Here is a 21252-nt window from a genome sequence, read left to right on the forward strand (position 1 = left end):
TTCTCACTTTTGAACTGGGGCCAGGTGATTTAGGCAACACATTCTTGAAGGCTGAAGGAAACAAAGCCTGGCACAACTTGGGCTTCAGCATAAGTTGGCACTTCTTTCCTATCTTTAATGGAGCCTCTTTCTCCAAGCTAGGTTATATACTAGGCTCATGATTAAGTATGAGTCCCAAATGTCCAGTGATCACATTGGAGGGGAGAAGGGGAAGGCAAAGAGCTGGGCTGCTCACCTGAATCTTCACTATCGTAGCACATCCTGCTGTACGACTGGAACTCAACCTGGGGAGGCAGGTCCTGGGTAGACACTGGGGTACCCTGAGGGTCTGCATAAAGCAGTAGCAAAGGCTGATAATGACCCTTGATGCATTTGGTCACCACATCCTTCCATTTGGGTCCAATCTGAATCAGAAAAAAACAGAACAACATGACAATTATACTTCATATCCACAATTCAAAACATACCTCCATGTTCTGTTTTTCTAAAGAAAATAAAAGAGATGAAAAGACAAGAATGGGGTAAAGAGGGGTCAGCCCCATGGTCAGGTGGTTAAGTTCTACGCTCCACCTCGGCGGCCCGGAGTTTCGCCGCTTCAGATCCCGGTTGCAGACATGGCACCACTCCTCAGGCCATGCTGAGGCAACGTCCCACATAGCACAACCAGAGGCACTCACAACTAGAATATACAACTATGTACTGGGGAGCTTTGGGAGAAGAAAAAAAAAGAACTGGGTAAAGAGACAACGAAAGAGATCTTAGAACTAAACTTAATAAATTTTTTGTTAAATCCTTTTAGAAAGCATTAAAACCCTGTAATTAAAACCCTGTAAAAAGTAATAAAAATTACTTTTATTAAAACCCTGTAAGAGATAGGAATGCTGAATAAAATTACTTTTATTACATCAATTCAATTGTAAAACATAAATAAAAGTTTTCAAAGGTGAATAGGTTATGTGAGGGAGCTTCAGCTGTCTTGGTGATCAATTTCTTTTTACAAACACCAAATTAAGGCCCTTGCTTGAAGTTTGCATTTCTATAATTTTCTCCTAAATATTAAAATCACTTTTATAAAGCTAAAGAGCAGACAGAAACTCTTTCACAGACTGCCTTAGAATCAATGACGTTCCTTTTCAGAGTTTACACATGGCAGGACATAAAATGTCAAAATGCTTAGAATTGACAGCTGAACTTCCTGGCCTTAGGTTTGTGTTGGATTCTGTGTTGTCATGGCAGTGGAAAAGAGTGACAGAATAGCCATGGGAACAACAATTCAATCAAATCCCCAAACTCATCCTCTCTTAAGCTTGAACCAGGTCACATTCTTAGTCGGAGTCAGACAATTAGCAAAACGCTCATTTCATAATAGATGTTCAGTAAATTTGTAACTGAGTTTTCACTATTTTAACTAAAACATATGCTTTTTACATACAAATCTTATTTAATATCTCATAAGGCAGGTATTATTTTTCAATAAAAAACCTGAAGCTCAAAGAATTTATATAAGTTGCCCAAAATTATAAGAGCAAAAAAAAGAGAAGAAGATGAAGAGAGTCAGGGAATTTGACAGAGACTTTCCTATTTGTGGAACACACGGTTTTGAGGCCCATGGATTGGTGTAGCTTATAGTCAGCAGTCTCCTAGCTGCTAACTTTACCACAAGAGGCTTCCTAACTCACGCAGATCACTTAAATTACTTCAGCAAAGACTCTGTGGTTTAGATAATACCAAGTTTCCAGCTTTAAACATCACCATAGCCCTATTTTCTCTATATTATCCCAAAACACGTTAAGCTGTAATAGAGCACCTTAGGGAGCTAACAATCAGAGAATACTTTATAGCCACCCTGAGACAAAGTATTACCCACTGATAATTCCAAGATTTGGAATTCTGAACTTTGTGCTAACCTTATAACCTACTTCAAGGCATTAGACTGTTCTCACTCAAATCAACCAATTAACACATTAAAAAAATACTTCGTCAACTATAAATACAGAACTGTGATGCACTTCAGAGAAAATAATAGAAGATATATTGAGGCTGTCCTCAAGGAACGTGCTGTCTATTGGGGAAGACAAGACTGATACTCTCATAAATTCAAAAAATAAGCAGGCAGACATCAAAATTATAAAAATGAAACACTGAAGACAAATAATTATCCTCAGTTTTTTGTTTTAGTCACCGAACACTTCAACAAGGGCTTGAATATTCCTACCTCCTTGACATGAGCATCATCAAAATACATCCATTTGCGGATCTTTGTTTGGAAAAAGAATGTAGAATAATGTTTGCCATAGTAACAGATCATTCCTACTAAGTACAGTTCAGACTGTTTGGCCCGGTCATCTGTCACTCTGAAAAACAGCTGTTGGGAAAGAAGAGAAAAGGAACAGTCACATACTCAACCCTCTCACATCTTCTCTCAGCAGACTCCATCATTTCTTAATTAAGGTACTGACTTGCTTCTCCACCCTTCAGTCTACAATTTTTTTGCTAGTCCATATTAATCATCAGAAATGAACCTAAAAAGGCAAAATGTAGGGAAAAGCAAGACAGATAGGGCCAGTAAACTGGTAAGGTGGTGATATTTCTTCATACCTTTCAATAATATTTTCTGGCTGGGTCCTATCATAGGAGGAGGCAGGAAAGTTGAAAAAATAAAACAAAACAACTCTCAAGTCTCAAAAGTTATTTATCACCTAGCACCACAAATATAAATTTCCTGCTGATACCCTAAGTAGTGGGTAAGAAAGCCCTTAGGAGGAGCAATGCTGCCATGCTGATTACCAGCATTTCAATTCCTAGATGTCCAGGACTGTCCTAGGTGCTAAGAGACATACAAAAAGAATTTGAAGAAAAAGATTCTTGCCTTGAGGAACTTATCTGATTGAGAAAACAATCATAAAAATAAAACTAGAACAGTACAGAATATGTAGGCTACAGAAATCTATAAAAAAGAGATTCTATTGTGCATAGCCTACTCATGTCAGAGATTACTTGGGAAGGAGACCTAAAACAAGATTTCAGATAGTTCATTTATTTTCATTAGTGGCTTAATGACATTAAAAAACAACAGGAGATCTTCTTAGTCACAAAACTATCCCAGAGAATAACCAGTAGAAAGAAAACCACAGAGTTTCTGGTTCTTCTCTTGAACTGAAGGAAAACCCTGGCTGTACCTACACCAGGGCACAGACCTGATAAAGTCAAGACCCCATCACATCTGAAGTCTGTTTCCCTATTTCCCTAAACAGATACATGGAAAATCTCTAAACCACTAAATTCTCTTCCAAGTGATTTTATTACTTTCTCAACAGACACTGGTTCTTCACTGTGAATTTCGTATTCTAGGGCTAAGGTCACCAACTTTTACCTCCTTCACCTCCCATAGCAGCTGTAGTCAACATTGCTCACTTCTTTGACCTTACTACCTCCCATGGTTGAATACACCTCCCTACTCTAGACTGATATAAACCAGCAATGAGTAGAGCACACAACTCTATAAACTGTTTGATTTTTATCAGTAGCTAAGCTCTGCCCATCATGTTTTTCAAGGCCAAGGTCATCCCTTTTCTTCTAAAGTCTTTGCCACCTACCCAAAGAAGGTATGTGAGCATATACATGCATGCATCTGTATGTGGACACATATACACTAGTATAATTTGTCCAAAGCTCTATAATGTTTGTCATCTAGGATATACCTTTGTGTTCAGTGTTCACTGCTCTTGAGCAATACTAAGACACAAGAACTCTAAGTCAGAGATAAAGGTAACTAACACTCACATCACCCAGTTTAAGGCAAGTGCCCAGGCTGTGGATGACATCCTCTGCCAAGTCTGAGTGGTCTGAGTCCCACACCAGTCCAATCGTGATAATCTGTGGAGCGTTCATCAACACACGGCGAATCCGAATCCTCTCTCCACAGTTGCTCTGAAATACATATATAAGGGTAGTTTGACATGTTTCCCACTGGCTCTGCCTCAATTCTACTAATTCTAGGGTTCCCCTCACCACTCCAATCCCCACCCCTGACTTGACTCACCGGACAGTTCCGCAGATCCCCCATGGTGCTGGCATTCTGCAGCAGCTCACCAAACATGCTTGGTGAGGGTTTTTCTCGTCTTTCCAGCATACAAATAGCCTGATTGCTTCAAGATGGGGAATGGAAGTGGGATGATGGTGGGAATTGTATAGAGTTATATATCTAAATCAAATAAATCATTCATGCTCACTCCTAACTCACATGTTTGACTTCCTCTGCCCACTATACCAAAGCCCCTTGTTCTAACAAGCCTCAGTGTCCCACAAACACACTGGGTACCTCTGCCTGTCCCCAAGTCCAAAGCTCATAGAATCTCCATTCCTCCTCCCACTTTGCTGGCCAGAACTGAGCCAAAGAAAAGGTGAGGGACGGAAGGAGAAAGAAGGAGAATACAGGTTATGTTAAAACTACTGTTCTGGGTTCCTACCATATAGCATAGACTCAGCAATAAGGATATAAGCTATCTGGATGCCTTCAGTTAAAACCCAAACTAAAGGAGCGCCTAAGAGTACCATCAGGGAACCCTGTAAGACTCACCAAAGGGAAGTGGTGGAGATGTAATGCACCATCTGGATGAAAGGCAGTGGATCAGAAGTGGCGCCACAGCTAGTACATACACACTAGGCCCAGGGAGAAAAAAGCAAAACCAAGCAGCCACAGTCATTAACTGTTTTCGTACCCAAATCTAAGAAGTGATGGAGATAGAGATAAGGTTCACCTGCTCAAACAAAGTCATTGCAAATTTCTGGTGGGAGATGCAGTGTTGGGCAGTACATATATCCTCTTTGGTTTCATCAGCAATGTGGAAGTGAATTCTCATCAGGAGATTTTCCTAATAGGCAAAGAACAAAAGCAGTAAATCACAATACAAATGTATTGTACAAATTGGTTGGCAGTTTACTCAGAGAAACAGCAATTCTCTTAGAATGTAGGAATACCCTGACTTTTTTTAACTTTTTAATTTGAAATGATTATAAATTCATAGGAAGTCTCAAAAAAATTATACAGGAGGTCCATGTACCTTTCACTCAGTTTCCCCCAATGATAACATCTTGCATAAGTATAGTAGAATATCCAAACCAGGAAATGGACATCAATACAATACAGAGTTTTCAGATTTCACCAATTTTACACACACTCATTTGTGTGTATAGCTCCATGCAATTTTACCCATATAGAGAGTCATGGAATCACTACCAAGATATAAAATTATTCCATCACCACAAGGCTCCCTCATGCTAGCCCTTTATAGCCTTACCCACCCAAACCCAACCCTAACCCCTAGCAACCACTAATCTGTTCTCTGATTTCCATAATTTTATTTCAAGAATGTTATATAAATGGGATAGTATATAGTATATAATCTTTTGATATTACATTTTTCACTCAGTATATCCCTTTGGATCCATTCAAGTTATTGTGTAAATCAACAGTTCATTCCTTTTTGTTGCTGCACAGTATTCATGGTATCTAAGTACCACAGTTTGTTTCATCATCTACCCATCAAAGGCATTTGGGTTGTTTCCAATTTTTGGCTACTACAAATAAAGCTTCTACGAGCATTCATGTATAAGTTTTTGTACGAACATAAGTTTTCATTTCTCTGGGATACATGTCCAGGAATGCAACTGCTTAATTGTATGGTAGTTTGCAAGTATAGTTTTTTAAGAAATTGCCAAACTGTTTTCCAGAGTGGCTATACCATTTTGCATTCCCACCAGCAATATATCAATGATCCAGTTTCTCAGGAGTACCTCTGATTTTGGTGTACACTTTACCCTGTAATGGGACGTATATGACTCTCAGATGTTTTTAATGATGCACAGAGAGTCTTTTGAAGATTGATGGATAGAACCAAGTTCAGAAGAGTTAGGGTCTTCTACTAAAAGTCCCAGGGAACAATGTAGCCATCTAAATAGTACATCACACTTGTGCTAGGGATTCAGCTATTCTCTGTTTAATTATCCTTAGTAATGCAAGAGTTCTCAAAGTGCAGTCCCCAGACCTGCAGCATCAGTATTAGCATCACCTGGGAACTTGTTAGAGCTAGATATTCTTGGACTTCACTCTAGACCTATTTAATCAGAAACCCAAGGGGATGGGGCCCAGCAATTTATATTTCAATGAGTCCTGTCTCCTCTGAAGGTGAGAGCCACTGTTTTATGCAATGGCAAGCACAAAATTACCCTAAGCTTGAAGAAAAAAGAATAAACCCACTAGGCAATTCATACTGCATTAGAAGAGACACCCTAGAGCTCTGAGAAACCAGGGAAATTCCTAATTGTAACTGTAGAGACAAGGGGCACAGTAAATACCACAGGAAAGTAGCCAGTCCCTGATGGAGACTATCAGCAGTTCCACTCCACATCAAAGAGTGCCAGAGGCCAGCACTTACAAAGCACTCCGCAGCATCATCCATAATTCCCAGCTGGAAACGCTGTTCATCCTGGAATGTCTTTGCCAGAGCACTGCGAACAGTGTCAGATGGAAGCACTTTTTCACTACTACACTGAAACTGGTTAAAGATTCCCTGTAGGGAAGAGGTTAGACAAGGGAATGAGCACAGTGCTGTTATGAAGCTTCCACACATCCCCATCTGTCATGCTAGCATCTCCATGCTTATAGCTATGGAACCAAATGTACTTCCCGTGAGTTGATATGCTTGCAATTAGTAATAAAAAAGGAAAAAATCAAGAGTCAGAGTAAAGGGCACGTTCTGTGCTAATAAGAATCCTTGCTCTTCCACCCGAATGTGACACCATCAAGAACACATTAGGAGAGACAATTAACCTCACGTGTTAATGTAATGCAGTTACCTCATTTCTTCTGATACAGATAGAGGTAGGTGGTCTATAGTCAACAAGTATAAATTATATGTAAATGGATGAAAATTATTCTCTGGGGGCTCATCCTATGAAACTTGGCCCCTTCTTTTAAACTGTTCAGCTAGTTTAAAATTGCCCCAAAGTACAAAGAATAATATAACAAACACCTACATGTCTAACACCCAGAAATAAACCTTCTATCATGCTTACTTCTAATGCACACATAAAGCTAAAGTCTTGCTTAAGACTGCCCACTCTTCACCAGCCACTCACTCTTATGAGTTTGTTGCATAATCTTCTGTTTTTAATACTTTTACATATGTATGTATGTATATATCCCTAAATAATACATAATACACTTTTGTGTGTGTGTTTTGTTTATGTAAAAAGTATCACACTGACTTTTAATTTTTTTTAAATTCAGCATTGTTTTTGAGATCTACCCATAATGATATACATATATATAGAGAGAGAGACCTGGTTCATTCCTTTTCCCTACTGTATGGTATTTTATCAGGTGATTATACCACATCTATTTATCCATTTCTTTATTGACAGACATTTTGGCAGTCTCCAATTTTTTGCTATTGTAAAGAGGCTATGCCAACTTATACTTCCACCAGTGCATGAAAATAAATAAATTTCCCGAAATCCTTACCATGGGGATAAGGCAGGCTGGTTAATTTTAGTCTTTATAACTACATTTAGTTTTTACCGGTCTTGTCCTGTGGCAAGTATCTTTTTCCAGTCTTCTGGTGTCTTTTACGCGCAGCAGTTTTTTATTTTGGAGTAATTAAGCATACCTATCTTCTCCATCTTTACTTACATCTAAAGCAATGCTGAATGTGATGTCCAGAGAATGGAAACAAACCTGACTCGATGAGTCCTTCTCAAGTGGTATCGGACCTTCCCCACAGAGGTCAGGATGTACTCCTTGACCTCATGTGGCCCAGATCCTCACTAAACCAATCAGATAAACAACTCACTCAACAATGAGTTACATGCCATTGTCAACATGCCAAAGAATGTCACTCGCTTGAAATTCTTGTTAGTAATTTCTTCATATGTAAAAATCCCAGGGTTATTTTTCAGACTTACAAATAAGACCAGAAATGAACTTTTTAACTTCCTAACTTTTTAAACTTACCTATGTGATCTAAGAATAGGAGGCCCCATCAACCTAGTCATAGATCAAGAATGGTCATCTTACTTGACCTACCAACAGCTCAGTAACTCATTCTCTTCACGTTTTTATCCAAATATTACCTTCTCAATATAGTATTTCCTGATTATTTTATTTAAAATTGCAAGTTCCACCACCTCTTCTCCAAACCTCCCAGGCTTATCTGTTTTATTTTTCCCTGTGTCACTTACCACCATCTATCATACCAGATATTTTACTTATTCATTGTCTGACTACACTCTCTAGAATATAAGTATGAGGACAGAACTTTTTGTCTTTTACTTCTCTGCTTTACTCCCAACACCTAGAATGGTGCTGGCATATAGAGGGCAGCCAATAACTAGTTTTAAAGGAATGAATCGTGTGATATGGGCAGATCTTACTAAGGGAAGATATTATTAAGTCCCCTATCCTTTTTTAAGCAGATAAAGAATTACCTAGAAACGATGAAAATTTTTCTTAAGGTAATATAACTGGTTAGAGCAAAATTGTACTAAATCTCATTCTACTAATTTAAAGTCAGAACTGCTTTCCTCATTCTACTCTCATTAGCATCGTTTTTCTTCATACATATTAAACATCTATCCCCACAGCAGCTCAAGAAAAACTTACTACGTAACTTGCTATTATTTCCCTAAAAATGATTCTATATGATGTGGAGGAGGCAGTACCAGCAATACATATTTAGTATTATTTAATAAGCTAGGAGATGGGGGGGAATCTATTATAATTACTCGATGTTATTTTGAGCTAACCTAGAAATTCTTCACAAGCCTATTATAAGATCAGATAAAGGCAGGGCACGACCTTCCATAATTTGTTGCTGAAAGTGGAAGAATGTCTATCAATGACCTCTTCAACTAGATCAAAAGGAAAGGCCTAGGGGACTGGCCCTGTGGCACAGTGGTTAAGTTTGGCATGTTCTGGTTTGGTGGCCCAGGTTTGTGAGTTCAGTTTCCAGGTGGGTACCTACACCACTCGTCAGCCATGCTATGGCAGCCACACACATATAAAGTGGAAGTAAACTGGCTCAGATGTTAGCTCAGGGCTAATCTTCCTTAAGCAAAAAAAAAAAAAAAAAAGAAAAGAAAAGAAAAGGAAAGGCCTAGGTCCATAGTTAAACACTCCCAGAGGGCAAATGGATACCTGCCAAGTGACCTATGGGATTCTGAAACTTGGAATGTGGAGAAACAAAAGACAATGAAGGTGGGAAAAGCAGCAGTGACTGCTTCTGCAAATAATGGTAGTCTAACCACTTGATGATTTGCTGAAAGAAAGTCACCTCACTATCATATCCCAAACTGCTGCTCTTCTCAATTGTTAATGGTAAGACATTACTGCTGACAAAGGCTCTACATCTCTAGAGCAATGGATGGAGGAGGTTTGGTCCTTTGTCCAGAGTCCAAAACTGGTTCCCCAAAACAAACCAACAGGAAATTAGTTCCAGGATTATACTGTACAAATATGATATTTGCAAACTACAGCCCCTTTAGTCTTTCTCAACTGGTTTTCCTCAAAAATTAAGCCTTAATACTCTAAGGCATCAACATTCCTAATGAATTAACTTCTGTTCTATGCATAGCACTAGTTGTTACCATCCTTGAGACAGAATTAAGAAAATAGTCACTCAAATCACTTTCTGTGTTCTGCAATTCAGATGACCCCATTTGAGAAAGGACAGGGCTCCACTGAGAGATGGCATAGAGTAATAGTTAGCGTGGACTCTGGAACCACACTATCTGGGTTCAAAATCCCAGCCCTGTTACCTATGATCTACATAATTTTGGTCAAGTTACTTTACTTCTCTAGGCTTCAGTTTCCTCTTTTAAAAGAGGATTAAGAATAGTATTTACCTCTTAGGGTTATTTAAGAATTAAACAAGTTATCTCTATCTCTATCCAACTGTCTATCTATATATCTTAGACTAATGCCTGGCAGCATGATAAGTGCTATCTAAGTGTTAGCTATTGTTATTATTCTATTTGGGAGCATTTTAGGTTTCTAAGGAGCCTATCTGCCACTGACCTACGCTGAAGAAGGGCCTTGAGTCAGAAATGTTTCTACCTTGAGCTATCTTCCCAGTCTCTCAGATCTGGGTAGGAAGGACAAAACTCTTCTCTATTCTGTTGCTCCTATTCAAGAGAGGAAGATTTCTCCTGACCTAAATAACAAAGGTTTAGCGCAGAAAGGGAAAGACCTAGTCAGAGCTCTGCTTGCATCCACAGTGGATATGCAACAACAGATCTGGCACTTGCGTTCAGTAGCACCAACCTCCCCATGATATACTCTTTTCTCACCTCTTAATTACAGGCAGCTTTCTCCAGGCATACTGACTATCTGAATGCATTCAGAATGGCCTCTGCCTGCATCTTCTTTATTTTCTTATTTTAATTATTGTTATTGGTCTCGCTCTGCTATTGTCAGGAAGAAGCAAGTGTATCAGGGATGAAGCAGGCTGAGCTAGCCCAGCATGCATCTGTGGAGCCGCAGCTCTGGAAGAAGCTGTAGCACAAAGCCCCTCTGTTAGGGCAGCACACTAACCTCTGTGTATCCCTCTCACATGAGCACAGGGCTGGAACGGGCCTCCTCCTGTTCCCTTTTTCACCCTCCTCCCACCTTTCCCAGAGGGAGATCCTGTTCACAGCAAAGAAAGCCAAGAACATTTAGTTCAGCAATAAGAACAGGTGGTAGCACCAATAAGGAACAAAAACTGGTATTCTTCCAATTGCTGAGTTCTATGGCAGGGAGGGAGAAAGGGCAGGAAGAACCGAAACCTAGGAATCACTTTTCCCTGTGGGGTCTCTGATGGTTTCATTTCAATAAACAGAGAAAACCCACCTTTGAGGGTTCTCTCTGCTCTTCTTCACAGGGTGAAACCAAAGGTATTCCTTTTCATTTTCAGGAAAAGGCAAGTGACTTTTTGTCTGTTTGCTGTTTTCTTGGATGTAGTGCAAAAGCAACACGACTTTAATAACTAAAAGCAGGTGCTTCCCCACCCATTTCTCTTGGATCAAGTAGCAAATAATTCTACCCCGATGAACACATAATTATTTGGATTAGTAAAACACCATGTAAATAAGATAGAAGTGCCATAAAGACAGAAAGTCTTTGTGCTTTGGCATTTACAAATGCAGCTGTTGCTTAAGTTTTTTCCCTCTAAAACATAGCTCTTGTCTTTAGGCAGGGAACAGCTGTTTGTTTATCTTTCAGGATTTCCTAATCGTGCATCTAAAAGAAGTCATAAGTAGAGAAGATAGGGGTCAAGGAGAAGGGCTGTCACTAAACTTCATGTTTTATGGGCCTTAAGTCTTTGGAAAGTGCCCCAGTCATGAGTCCAACTCATCCCTAAGATGTCTCCAGCAACACCTCTGCAAAGGCCTGACACACTTTATGCACTGCTACTAATTCAATTCTTAGCGGTTTCTCCTCTTGATCTGGGCTTCCCAAATCGCTCATCATTTTAACTCTCATAATCGCTCTTTTTCTCCACACCTCCTGGAAACCATAAACCTAAATAAACTGTAAACCTAAATGTGGCCAATTGAGCCTGTTTGTAAACACAGCTCTCTCAAAGGAAGATAAAGGAGCTAGTCCTTGAAGGTCGCTGACCATTGGAAAAGAGAACTTTCACACTAGTTTTCTGTGTTCAAAAGAATGCTGAATGTTCTCTTTCAAGACGGGAAAGAATATCTAAATGTTTACCATTTGGGCAGCCCAAACAACAACATTGGATTTTTAACATTTTATTGCAGAAAATTTCAAATGTACAGGAGTAGACAAAATACCACATAAACTCCCAAGTACCTATAATCCATCTTCAACAATTATCAGTCTGTGATCAATCTCATTTCCTATGTACCACCCACCCACTTACCCCACTCCCAGATCATTTTGAAGCAAATGACAGATGTTATTCATCTGTAAATATTTCAGGATATGGCTCTAAAAAAATTCTTTTTGTTTAGAGCATAACCATAATATCATTACCACACCCAGAAAAAGATAACGATAATTCCTTAATAACATCAAATATCCAGTCAGTTTAATAGAAACTCTTGCTACAACATTGGGGAAGGCAGAGAATAGCTGGCTAGTTTCTCCCTAGTTTCAGACATAACCTTATGTCTGAAAATAGCTACCTTCTGGACTTCCTGATTAGAAAATTATCCACATATCCTATATCAGTCTTTTAAAATTAAATTCAGTTATCAATATCATATCTCCCCATCTGTTTAGGGCTTTATTTGCACTCAGTTCATAATCCAATACTTTGGACTTGCAGTGGTGAAGTTAAAGACTATCATAAGCTATCTAAGACAGTCATTCCTGCTACCTTTATAAAACAGACAGACATCCACATACACACAAACAGGGACACAGATAAAGAGAAACATCAAGACTTCAAGACACTGGACAGAGACACAGAGGCAGACACAAGCCAAATTCACCAGAGAATGATACTACTTTTAGTGGGAAACCATAAACTAATGTTTAAATTTTACAAAATATAATAGTCAATTTGCTACTTTTTGCCAAGATAAAAAATGTAGCAGGGGGCTGGCCCCGTGGCCCAGTGGTTAAGTTCACGCATTTCACTTCAGCGGTCAAGGGTTTCACCAGTTTGGATCCTGGGCATGGACATGGCACTGCTCATCAAGCCATGCTGAGGTGGCATCCCACATAGCAAAACCAGAAGGACCTACAGCTAGAATATACAACTATGTACCTGGGGCCTTTGGGGAGAAGAAGAAAAGAAAAAAGGAAAAAGTAAGGTTGGCAACAGATGTTAGTTCAGGTGCCAATCGTTAAAAAAAATGTAGGACCTTATATATTACCACCAGTATTCAAATCAAATTTTGAGAATCAATACTATAACCACTTACCCCACAGGGGAAATGAAAAGGGGGACCCTTCTGGACATGCACAAAGATTTTGAGATTGTATAAATTTCAGGTTCTGCCATAAACTCTGGAAAGGAAAGAATCATGATGATCTACTATATTTTTCCTTGCCGTCATACCCTTCTATTTGAATATCATGTAAAATTTTAAAAAGGACAAAAGACTCAATTTTATACTATTCAAGTTATGTCAATAGTTAAATTAGTTGAGAATATTTAGGTACAGCCTAATAGGACTTCAAGAGTAAGAAAGGTTAACCAAAAGACCACACAAATATGTTCATGTCCCATAGGTAAGCAAAACAAGGAAGTTCAACTCAAGTAGATGATATGTGCATTAGACATAAGGACACACCTTCCTTACATGAGGGCTGTTTATTACTAGCTTAAATTTCCAGGAAATAAACTAGAAATCTAATTTCTTGATTTAAATAGTCAGTCCAGGATAATTGATTTACTCGTCTCTGATACTGGCCATGACTACAAGACAATGAAGATCCTTCCATTCCTATAATCTACAAAAAAAAGGACAGGATTGATAATGAATGATGAGTAATTTCCTATATGTTTTACTCCCTAAACTTAAGCTACAGTACCCAATACAGGAACAGCTAACTGGTACACAGTCAAAAAATAGTGAGGGGCTGACCCGGTGCTGTACTGGCTAAGTTCACACATTCTGCTTTGGCAGCCCAGGGTTCACGGGTTCGGATCCAAGGCACAGACCTCCATATTGCTCATAAAGCCATGCTGTGGCAGTGTCTCACTTACAAAACAAAGGAAGATTGGCACAGATGTCAGCTCAGCGACAATCTTCCTCAACCAAAAAAATATATATATATTGAGGTATCTGTTCCTTGAACTCTCAAATTTCCCCTTAATTAACAAGTGGGCTACCAGCAGAACACAGACTTTCTTGCTCCTTTAGCACAGTCTTACTGCTCTAACAATACAGACTTACATTTCAGCACACCTTACCTACAAAACCCTGTTTCCTCCCACCCACCCCCACCACCACCACTCCCAGCTTTTAAGTCTTATACTAGCATTCTTAAAAGAAAAATTACTAACTGAGAAGATTTGTTGAATTTAATCAATCAATGCAGCATTCTTCTTTGCCTATAACAAAAAACACTCTGTCCTACATCTTGGCACTCCAAAGCCTCTAGTACAATCCCTGGAAGGAGAACAAAATCTTTGTGGCATACTAAGTACAGTGGACGGATTTCCTCCCCTGGACAGAGATAAATAAGCCAACTCCACAGTAAAGTTATACTCTGGGGGCTCGGGGTGTAAGAGCAAATTCAAGATGAATAATAAATAAGAGTTCTGGACTATAAGCACGACAATAGTTTAGGTTTGGAAAATATTTGAGTAACACCACATAGGAATAAATTTCGGGTTTTAGAAGGAACGGGGAAATTAGCACACAAATCTCTTCTGTTTGCTAAGTCAGAGTTGAAAGGCATTGTGGTTCAAAGTAAGCAGAAAGATACACTGACACAAATTCTTTTTAATGAAAGCCATCATTAATAATTTGCATGCAAGATTTTGAGGCTGAAATTACTTTAGGGACTTTGTATCAAGTAACAGAAAAAAAACCAGTACGTTTTGCAGGACCAAAAGAAATGGATTATCATAAATATTGTGTACAAACCACCAAAAAGCAATTATAAGGACTGGATAAAACATATACTATGGTACCTGGTGAAGATCACGAGGCACAGGAATACTGATAGCTGTTCACAGAGCAGAAGAAAAAAGCAAAAATATTAAACAAAGACATGAACCAAAAAGTGTTCGTGTAAGGCCAATAGCAAATGCATTTTAAGGGTTGGTGCAAGGTAAAGTAAAAAACTGAAGAGCAGGGATACATATCTTTCAGCTAGACTTAGAAGGGCAAACCCTTCATCCAAACATCAGCTTAAGGGAAAGTTGGCTAGTTTCTGATTCATTTAGCAAGATGTTTGTGTTTCCTTTTGTCCTTAATAGTGGGTTCTAGAACTAAACAATTATGCTCCAACATAAAGAATTCTGACTTTATAGAATTGGCAAGGTTTTATAGAGTACTTCAAATTCAGGAATTGTGGAGTTTCCTGTTTCGAAAAAAAACCTATGAAATAATTTTACATATCAAACTCAGCATTAAAGAATACAAACAGACACGAAGTATGAGCAAAAATGAGCTATTAGCTTCACTTAACATTCCTCTAATTTTTAAATAGGAGGCAGCAAAAAAAAAAGAGAGAAAAATATATATAATTACACTCACAGAAAAACAAATATATAGAATTACATCCACACTGGGATGCCACAAACTTAACATGTAACTTAACTACAGGATACCAGATGACTGCTCTGCTGACAGAATCCCAGGCTTTCACTCTTCCTTCAGAAGATCTTTCCCACCATAAACTCACACCGCCCCCGCAAATACACACTCATATCTCACTCTTCTCTTACTAAATAAAGCAGAAAGGCCTAGATTAGTACACCTACTAAAAAAACGTGTGAAACCAAAAGTCACAATATGAAAATATTAAACAGGACTAGAGTGAGAGAGAGCATAAAAGACAAAAAGAAAAAGAGAAGGAAAAGGCAAGTATCCAAAACTCCATAAACTAAAATCCAGGAACTACTAAAAGGATATATGAACTCAGAAAAGTTAAGTATTTATACTGTGGTCCAGGTACTATGAGGAACACCAAGAAGGAAAAAAGGTTGAGCCACCTTCCTAAAAATTCACCCAGCCATGATAAACACTTCTAAGTTGAACCATCATGGATCCAGATAGAGAAAGTATTTTTAAAACTTCATTTTAAAAAATCAAATTTATCAGAAGATAAATTTCTTAAGTGGAGTTTTGAAAGGTGGATGTGGTTTGGTTTAAAAGGGATGTGTTATTGTTTTGTTTATTGTTGTTATTGTTTTGGGTGCCAAAGAATCCAGGCAAAGTGAATGACATCTGCAATATCTAAGAGGCCAGCATAGCAAGTGCACCATCTGCTATCACAGCTGAAATGGAGAGTGCCTGGGGAAGGAAAGGAAGGGAAAAGAAAGTGTGAAATTAGTTTTTTAAATGTCTATAATCATGCATTTTTTTAATGATTTAAGAGACAATTGGGAGCCACTTAAAGGTTATAAGAAGAGAGTAACTTCAAAATAGCATTCCAGGGTATTCTTAGGTTAGAACAAATAAAATAGGAAGATACTAGAGATAGAGAGGCAATTTACAGGTCTGCAAAAAAAAATACTCTTTTTGCTAAAACAGTGAGCAAAAACACTTATTACTAGAACTATCATAGACCAGAGTAGAGGCATAAAGAGAAATGACAATCTCTGTGGTGGAATTCAGGCAGTTTTTCAGTTTTACTCTTTACACTTCAGTGTAGTTTCCAGAATGATTGCAGTATTTTTCCATATTTATAATAAAAGTCATCCTTCAAAAAAAGAACAAACATGATGTGTACATACACCCAAAGAATAATAAATAAATGCCATGTGCCCACGACACAATTTAAGAAATGGAAAAATTATTTTTTTTAATTACAGGGTTTTTAAAAAATTATTTACTTATTTTTTTTATATGTGTGTATATGAGGAAGATTGGTCCTGAGCTAACATCTGTTGCCAATCTTCCCCTTTTTGCTTGAGGAAGATTGTCACTGAGCTAACATCCAAGCCAATCTTCCTCTATTTTATGTGGGGTGCTGCCACAGCATGGCTTGACGAGCGGTGCTAGGTCTGTGCCTGGGATCCAAATCGGCGAACCGCGGGCCACTGAAGTAGAGGATGCAGACTTAACCACTATGCCACTGGGCCAGCCCCAAGAAATGGAAAAATTAATAATGAGTTTGAGACTCTTCAATTGATTATATCTTCCCCTCTTCACCCTTCAGAGGCAACCACTATCCTGAATTTTGTGAAAATCATTCCCTTTTCCTCTACAGTTTTATCACATGTATGTATCCCTGAAAAATGTTGTTTAGTTTTGCCTGTTTCTGATTTGTATATAAATGAAATCACAGTTTATGTAATCTTCTGTGACTTGCTTTTTTCATTCAATGTAATATTTTTGTCATTAATCCAAGCTGATATATGTAGCTGCAGCCTATTCATTTTCACTACTATATAGTATTTTACTCTGGGAATAAACCATAGTTTTTTGAATCCATGCTGCTATAGTTGGAATGGGTTGTTTCCATTTTCCCATAATCACAAAAAATGCTACTTTAAAGATTCTCAAATATATCTTCTGGTATGTATGCACAAGGAAGTTTTCTACAGTGTATATCTAGGAGTAGAATTACTGAGTGACAAGGTATATGCTAGTTCAATTTTACTTGACAAACGTAATGACAAACTGTTTTTCTAAGTAGTGGCATCAGTTTATATTCCAACTAGCATGTAAGTTCGTTCTCATTATTCTACCTTTTAGGTAACAATTTTACACAATTTTTTTAATCTTTTTTTTTTTTTTTTTAAAGATTGGCACCTGAGCTAACAACTGTTGCCAATCTTCTTTTTTTTCCCTGATTTTTCTTCCTAAATCCCCCCAGTACATAGTTGTATATTTTAGTTGTGGGTCCTTCTAGCTGTGGTATGTGGGACACCATCTCAACATGGCCTAATGAGCAGTGCCATGTCCATGCCCAGGATCCGAACCGGTGAAACCCTGGGCCACCAAAGCAGAGCGTGCAAACTTAACCACTCGGCCATGGGGCCAGCCCCCAATTTTACCCAATTTTTAAATTTCTACTAATTTGAGGGGTATGGTTTAATTTACATTTCTTAGATTGCTAAAGAGGGTAAGCATCGCTCACATGTTTAAAGGTCATTTGGGTTTCTTTTTCTGAGAAATGTCTGTTTATGTCTTCTTCCCATTTTCCTGTTGACTCCTTTATCTTTTACTTTTTCTTTATAGGAGTTCTTCTCTGGAGTTCTATGCTGATTACCAATCCTTTTTTGGTTATATATATTGTAGGTATTTTCTTCCAGTTTGTAGCCTTGTGTCTTTACTCTTTTTTATTTTTTTCTGGTGAGGAAGATTCGCCCTGAGCTAACAGCTATGCCAATCCTCCTCCATTTTTTTATATATGGGACACCTCCACAGCACAGCTGGTGAGTAGAGCAGGTCTGCACCCAGGATGTGAACCGACAAACCTGAGCTGCCAAGGTGAGGCACGCAGAACTTTAACCACTTGGCCACGGGGCTGGGTCCTTTACTCTCTTTATGGAGTCTTCTGATGAAAAGTAGTTCTTGAGTTTTCTATAGTAAAACATATCAATTTTTTAACTTTGTATGTTTCATGTCTTATTTAATGAATCTTCTCTATCCCTGATGTCATGATATTCTCTCACATTTTCTTCTAATACTGTAAACATTTTATCTTTCACAATTTAGTTCCTAATCCATGTGAAATTCTTACTTTTGGTATAATATGAGGTAGAGATCTAATTTCCTCTTTTTTCTATATGGATAACCAATCATCTAAGCACCACTTACTCCTTTGATTCACAGGGCAAAAGGCAAGTTTCCACATGTCTGTTTCTGAACTCTTGATTTTATTCCATTGAGTAGTCATACTGTGTTGATACCACATTGTCTTTTTTTTTTTTCTTAAAGATTGGCACCTAGGCTAACAACTGTTGCCAATCTTCCTTTTTATTAAGGAGTGGCACCTGGGCTAACAACTGTTGCCAATCTTTTTTTTTCTTCCTGCTTTATTTCCCAAACCGCCCGCCCCCCAATACATAGTTGTATATCTTAGTTGCAGGTCCTTCTAGTTGTGGGATGTGGGACGCCACCTCAACGTGGCCTGACGAGTGGTGCCATGTCCGCGCCCAGGATCCACACCCTGGGCCGCCGCAGGGGAGCGTGTGAACTTAACCACTCGGCCACGGAGCCGACCCCTCACTTTGTCTTAATTACTACAGTTTTATAATAAGCCTTGATATCTGATAAAGTATGGTAACCACTAGTACTGTTTCCCAAATATTTCTGGTTCTTCCCTCTCCCAAGGATTATGACAGGATCACACTTTCTGGCCCCCTTGTGATTAGCACCATATGATTAGCTCTGGTCAATGAGTTGTGAACAGAAGTGACCTGCTGAACATTTAATTGCTTGTGCAAAACCCTCCAGAGCTCTTTTTCTCTCTGGCTTAGTAATATTCAACTTGCTTGTAGCTTTGGCACCTAAGTTCCTGAGTGACTATAAGTAGGGTTTTCCTACTAACCTACAGTGGACAAGTAATGTGCATGAGAATAAATCTTTTATATATTTATCACTGAGATTTTAGTTTGTTACCACAACATAACTTAGCCTACTCTAACACAAAAGGCAAGTTGCTCATTTTGTTATTCTTCTTCAAGAATGTTCTGTCTGTTCTTCACTGTTTGTAATATAAAGTTCAGAATTGAATTTTCTCAACTTTCAGGAAAAATCTGCTGGTCAGAGTATACATTAATACTGCCACATTGGAAAACATGTGGATATACTGGAAAACAGTTGGCATTACCTAAAAAAGTTGAAGATATAAATATCCTACAATCCAGTACATCCATTCCTGGGCATGTATGCAAAAGAAATGTATACACATATGTAGATATGTACAACAATGTTCTTGGCAATATTGTTCATAAAAAATAAAAAACTGGATGGAGCCGGCCCCGTGGCCAAATGGTTAAGTTTGCACGTTCCACTTCGGCGGCCCAGCGTTTCACTGGTTTGGATCCTAGGCACAGACCTAGCATTGCTCATCAGGCCATGCTGAGGCGGCATCCCACACAGCACAGCCAGAGGGACCTACAACTAGAATATACAATTATGTAGTGGGGAGCTTTGGGGAGAAGAAGAAGAAAAAAAAAAAACAAAGATTGGCAACAGATGTTAGCTCAGGTGCCAATCTTAAAAAACAATGAAAAAATAAAAAAATAATTAAATTAAATAAAAAATTGGAAATAATCCAAATGATTACCAGCAGCAGAATGGATAAAGAGTCCTTTATTTACACAATGAAATACCATAAAATAATGAAAATGAACAAACTCAACCCACACACAACATGATGATCTTATAAACATATTGCTGAGCTAAAGACACACATACACACAAGTTTATGCAGAGTGATTCCATTTACAACAAAGTTTCAAAAACAGGTCATTTTTAAATTAGATTGTTTAAATATGGATACATAGGTAGTAAAACTATCAGCTAAAATAAGGAAGTGATTGCCACAAACATTAGGAAAGTGGTAACCCCTGGGAGAAGGCAGGAGATGTCACTGAGAAAGGCGGGAAGGAGAATGTCTATGGTACTGGTAGTGTTCTATTTTCACCTCAAGAGCTGCTACAAGGATGTTCACTTGATGATTACTTATTATACGGAATCTCTGTGGGGGTTTTACACAAATGTCTTACATCTTTTTTGTAAGATTTATTTATATCTACTTTATATACTTTGTTGCTATTATAAAAAGCTCTTTTTAAATTGTGCTTTCTGTTAGCTGCTAAATGCAATTGAACGTTATATCTTGATCTTATTGGCAACAACCTGCTAAATTCTCTTACTGATTTTGAAATTATCAGTAGATTATTTGTTTTTGTTTTTGTTTTTGAGGAAGATTAGCCCTGAGCTAACATCTGCTGGCAATCCTCCTCCTTTTGCTGAGGAAGACTGGCCCTGAGCTAACATCCGTGCCCATCTTCCTCCCATCTTCCTCTATTTTATATGTGGGACGCCTACCAGAGCATGGCTTGCCAAGCGGTGCCATGTCCACACCCGGGATCCGAATCAGAGAACTGGGCCGCCAAAGTGGAATGTGTGCACTTAATCGCTGCACCACCAGGCCAGCCCCTCTTTGGGATTTATCCAAATAGCCAATCACATCACCCGCAAATAATGACAACTTTGTTGCTTCCTTTCTAATCTTTATCTTTCCTTTGTTTTTCTTATCTTATTATACTGACTAGAACCTAGCTCAATGATGAATTGTATTATTTTCATATTTATAAAAATATTTTTAAAATAGGGAACAAAAGAGATATCCTATGGGAAGGTCCAGGTGCTGCTGGTCCATCCCAGGTTTACTCTTCCATACACTCATCATCCCTGTGTTCTCTCAGAAAATAAAGCCCTCCAGTCTGGATGAAAGGAATGTCTCTTAGAAACTATGGCCATTCTAGAAATTTAAATTTCTCAGCTATTAGAACCAAGTTCAGCTCATCCGTACTGTCAAATTAATCCATCTGCATTATAAGTCTATTTATAATTTTTAAATTAAGCACACCATAATTAGAA

The 21252-nt window shown here is 38.4% G+C and overlaps 1 protein-coding gene across 50 annotated transcripts in view; it reads right to left on the bottom strand.

Moving 5' to 3' along the window:
- Positions 1-21252, bottom strand: part of USP54 (ubiquitin specific peptidase 54) — a 113401-nt gene that overhangs the window by 36554 nt on the left and 55595 nt on the right. For all 50 annotated transcript variants that reach the window (XR_011423218.1, XR_011423211.1, XR_011423216.1 and 47 more), the window contains 7 exons: positions 6438-6572; positions 4761-4874; positions 4580-4662; positions 4043-4148; positions 3784-3930; positions 2216-2365; positions 236-404 (listed from right to left, as the gene is read on the bottom strand). Coding sequence is in view for 37 of the 50 variants with exons in the window: in XM_070227226.1 (XP_070083327.1) it covers positions 236-404; positions 2216-2365; positions 3784-3930; positions 4043-4148; positions 4580-4662; positions 4761-4874; positions 6438-6572 (904 nt within the window). In the remaining 13 variants the exon portion in view is untranslated. The remainder of the gene's footprint in view (positions 1-235; positions 405-2215; positions 2366-3783; positions 3931-4042; positions 4149-4579; positions 4663-4760; positions 4875-6437; positions 6573-21252) is intronic.

The sequence above is a fragment of the Equus caballus genome, chromosome 1, assembly GCF_041296265.1.
Source record: "Equus caballus isolate H_3958 breed thoroughbred chromosome 1, TB-T2T, whole genome shotgun sequence".
NCBI classification, from domain to species: domain Eukaryota; kingdom Metazoa; phylum Chordata; class Mammalia; order Perissodactyla; family Equidae; genus Equus; species Equus caballus.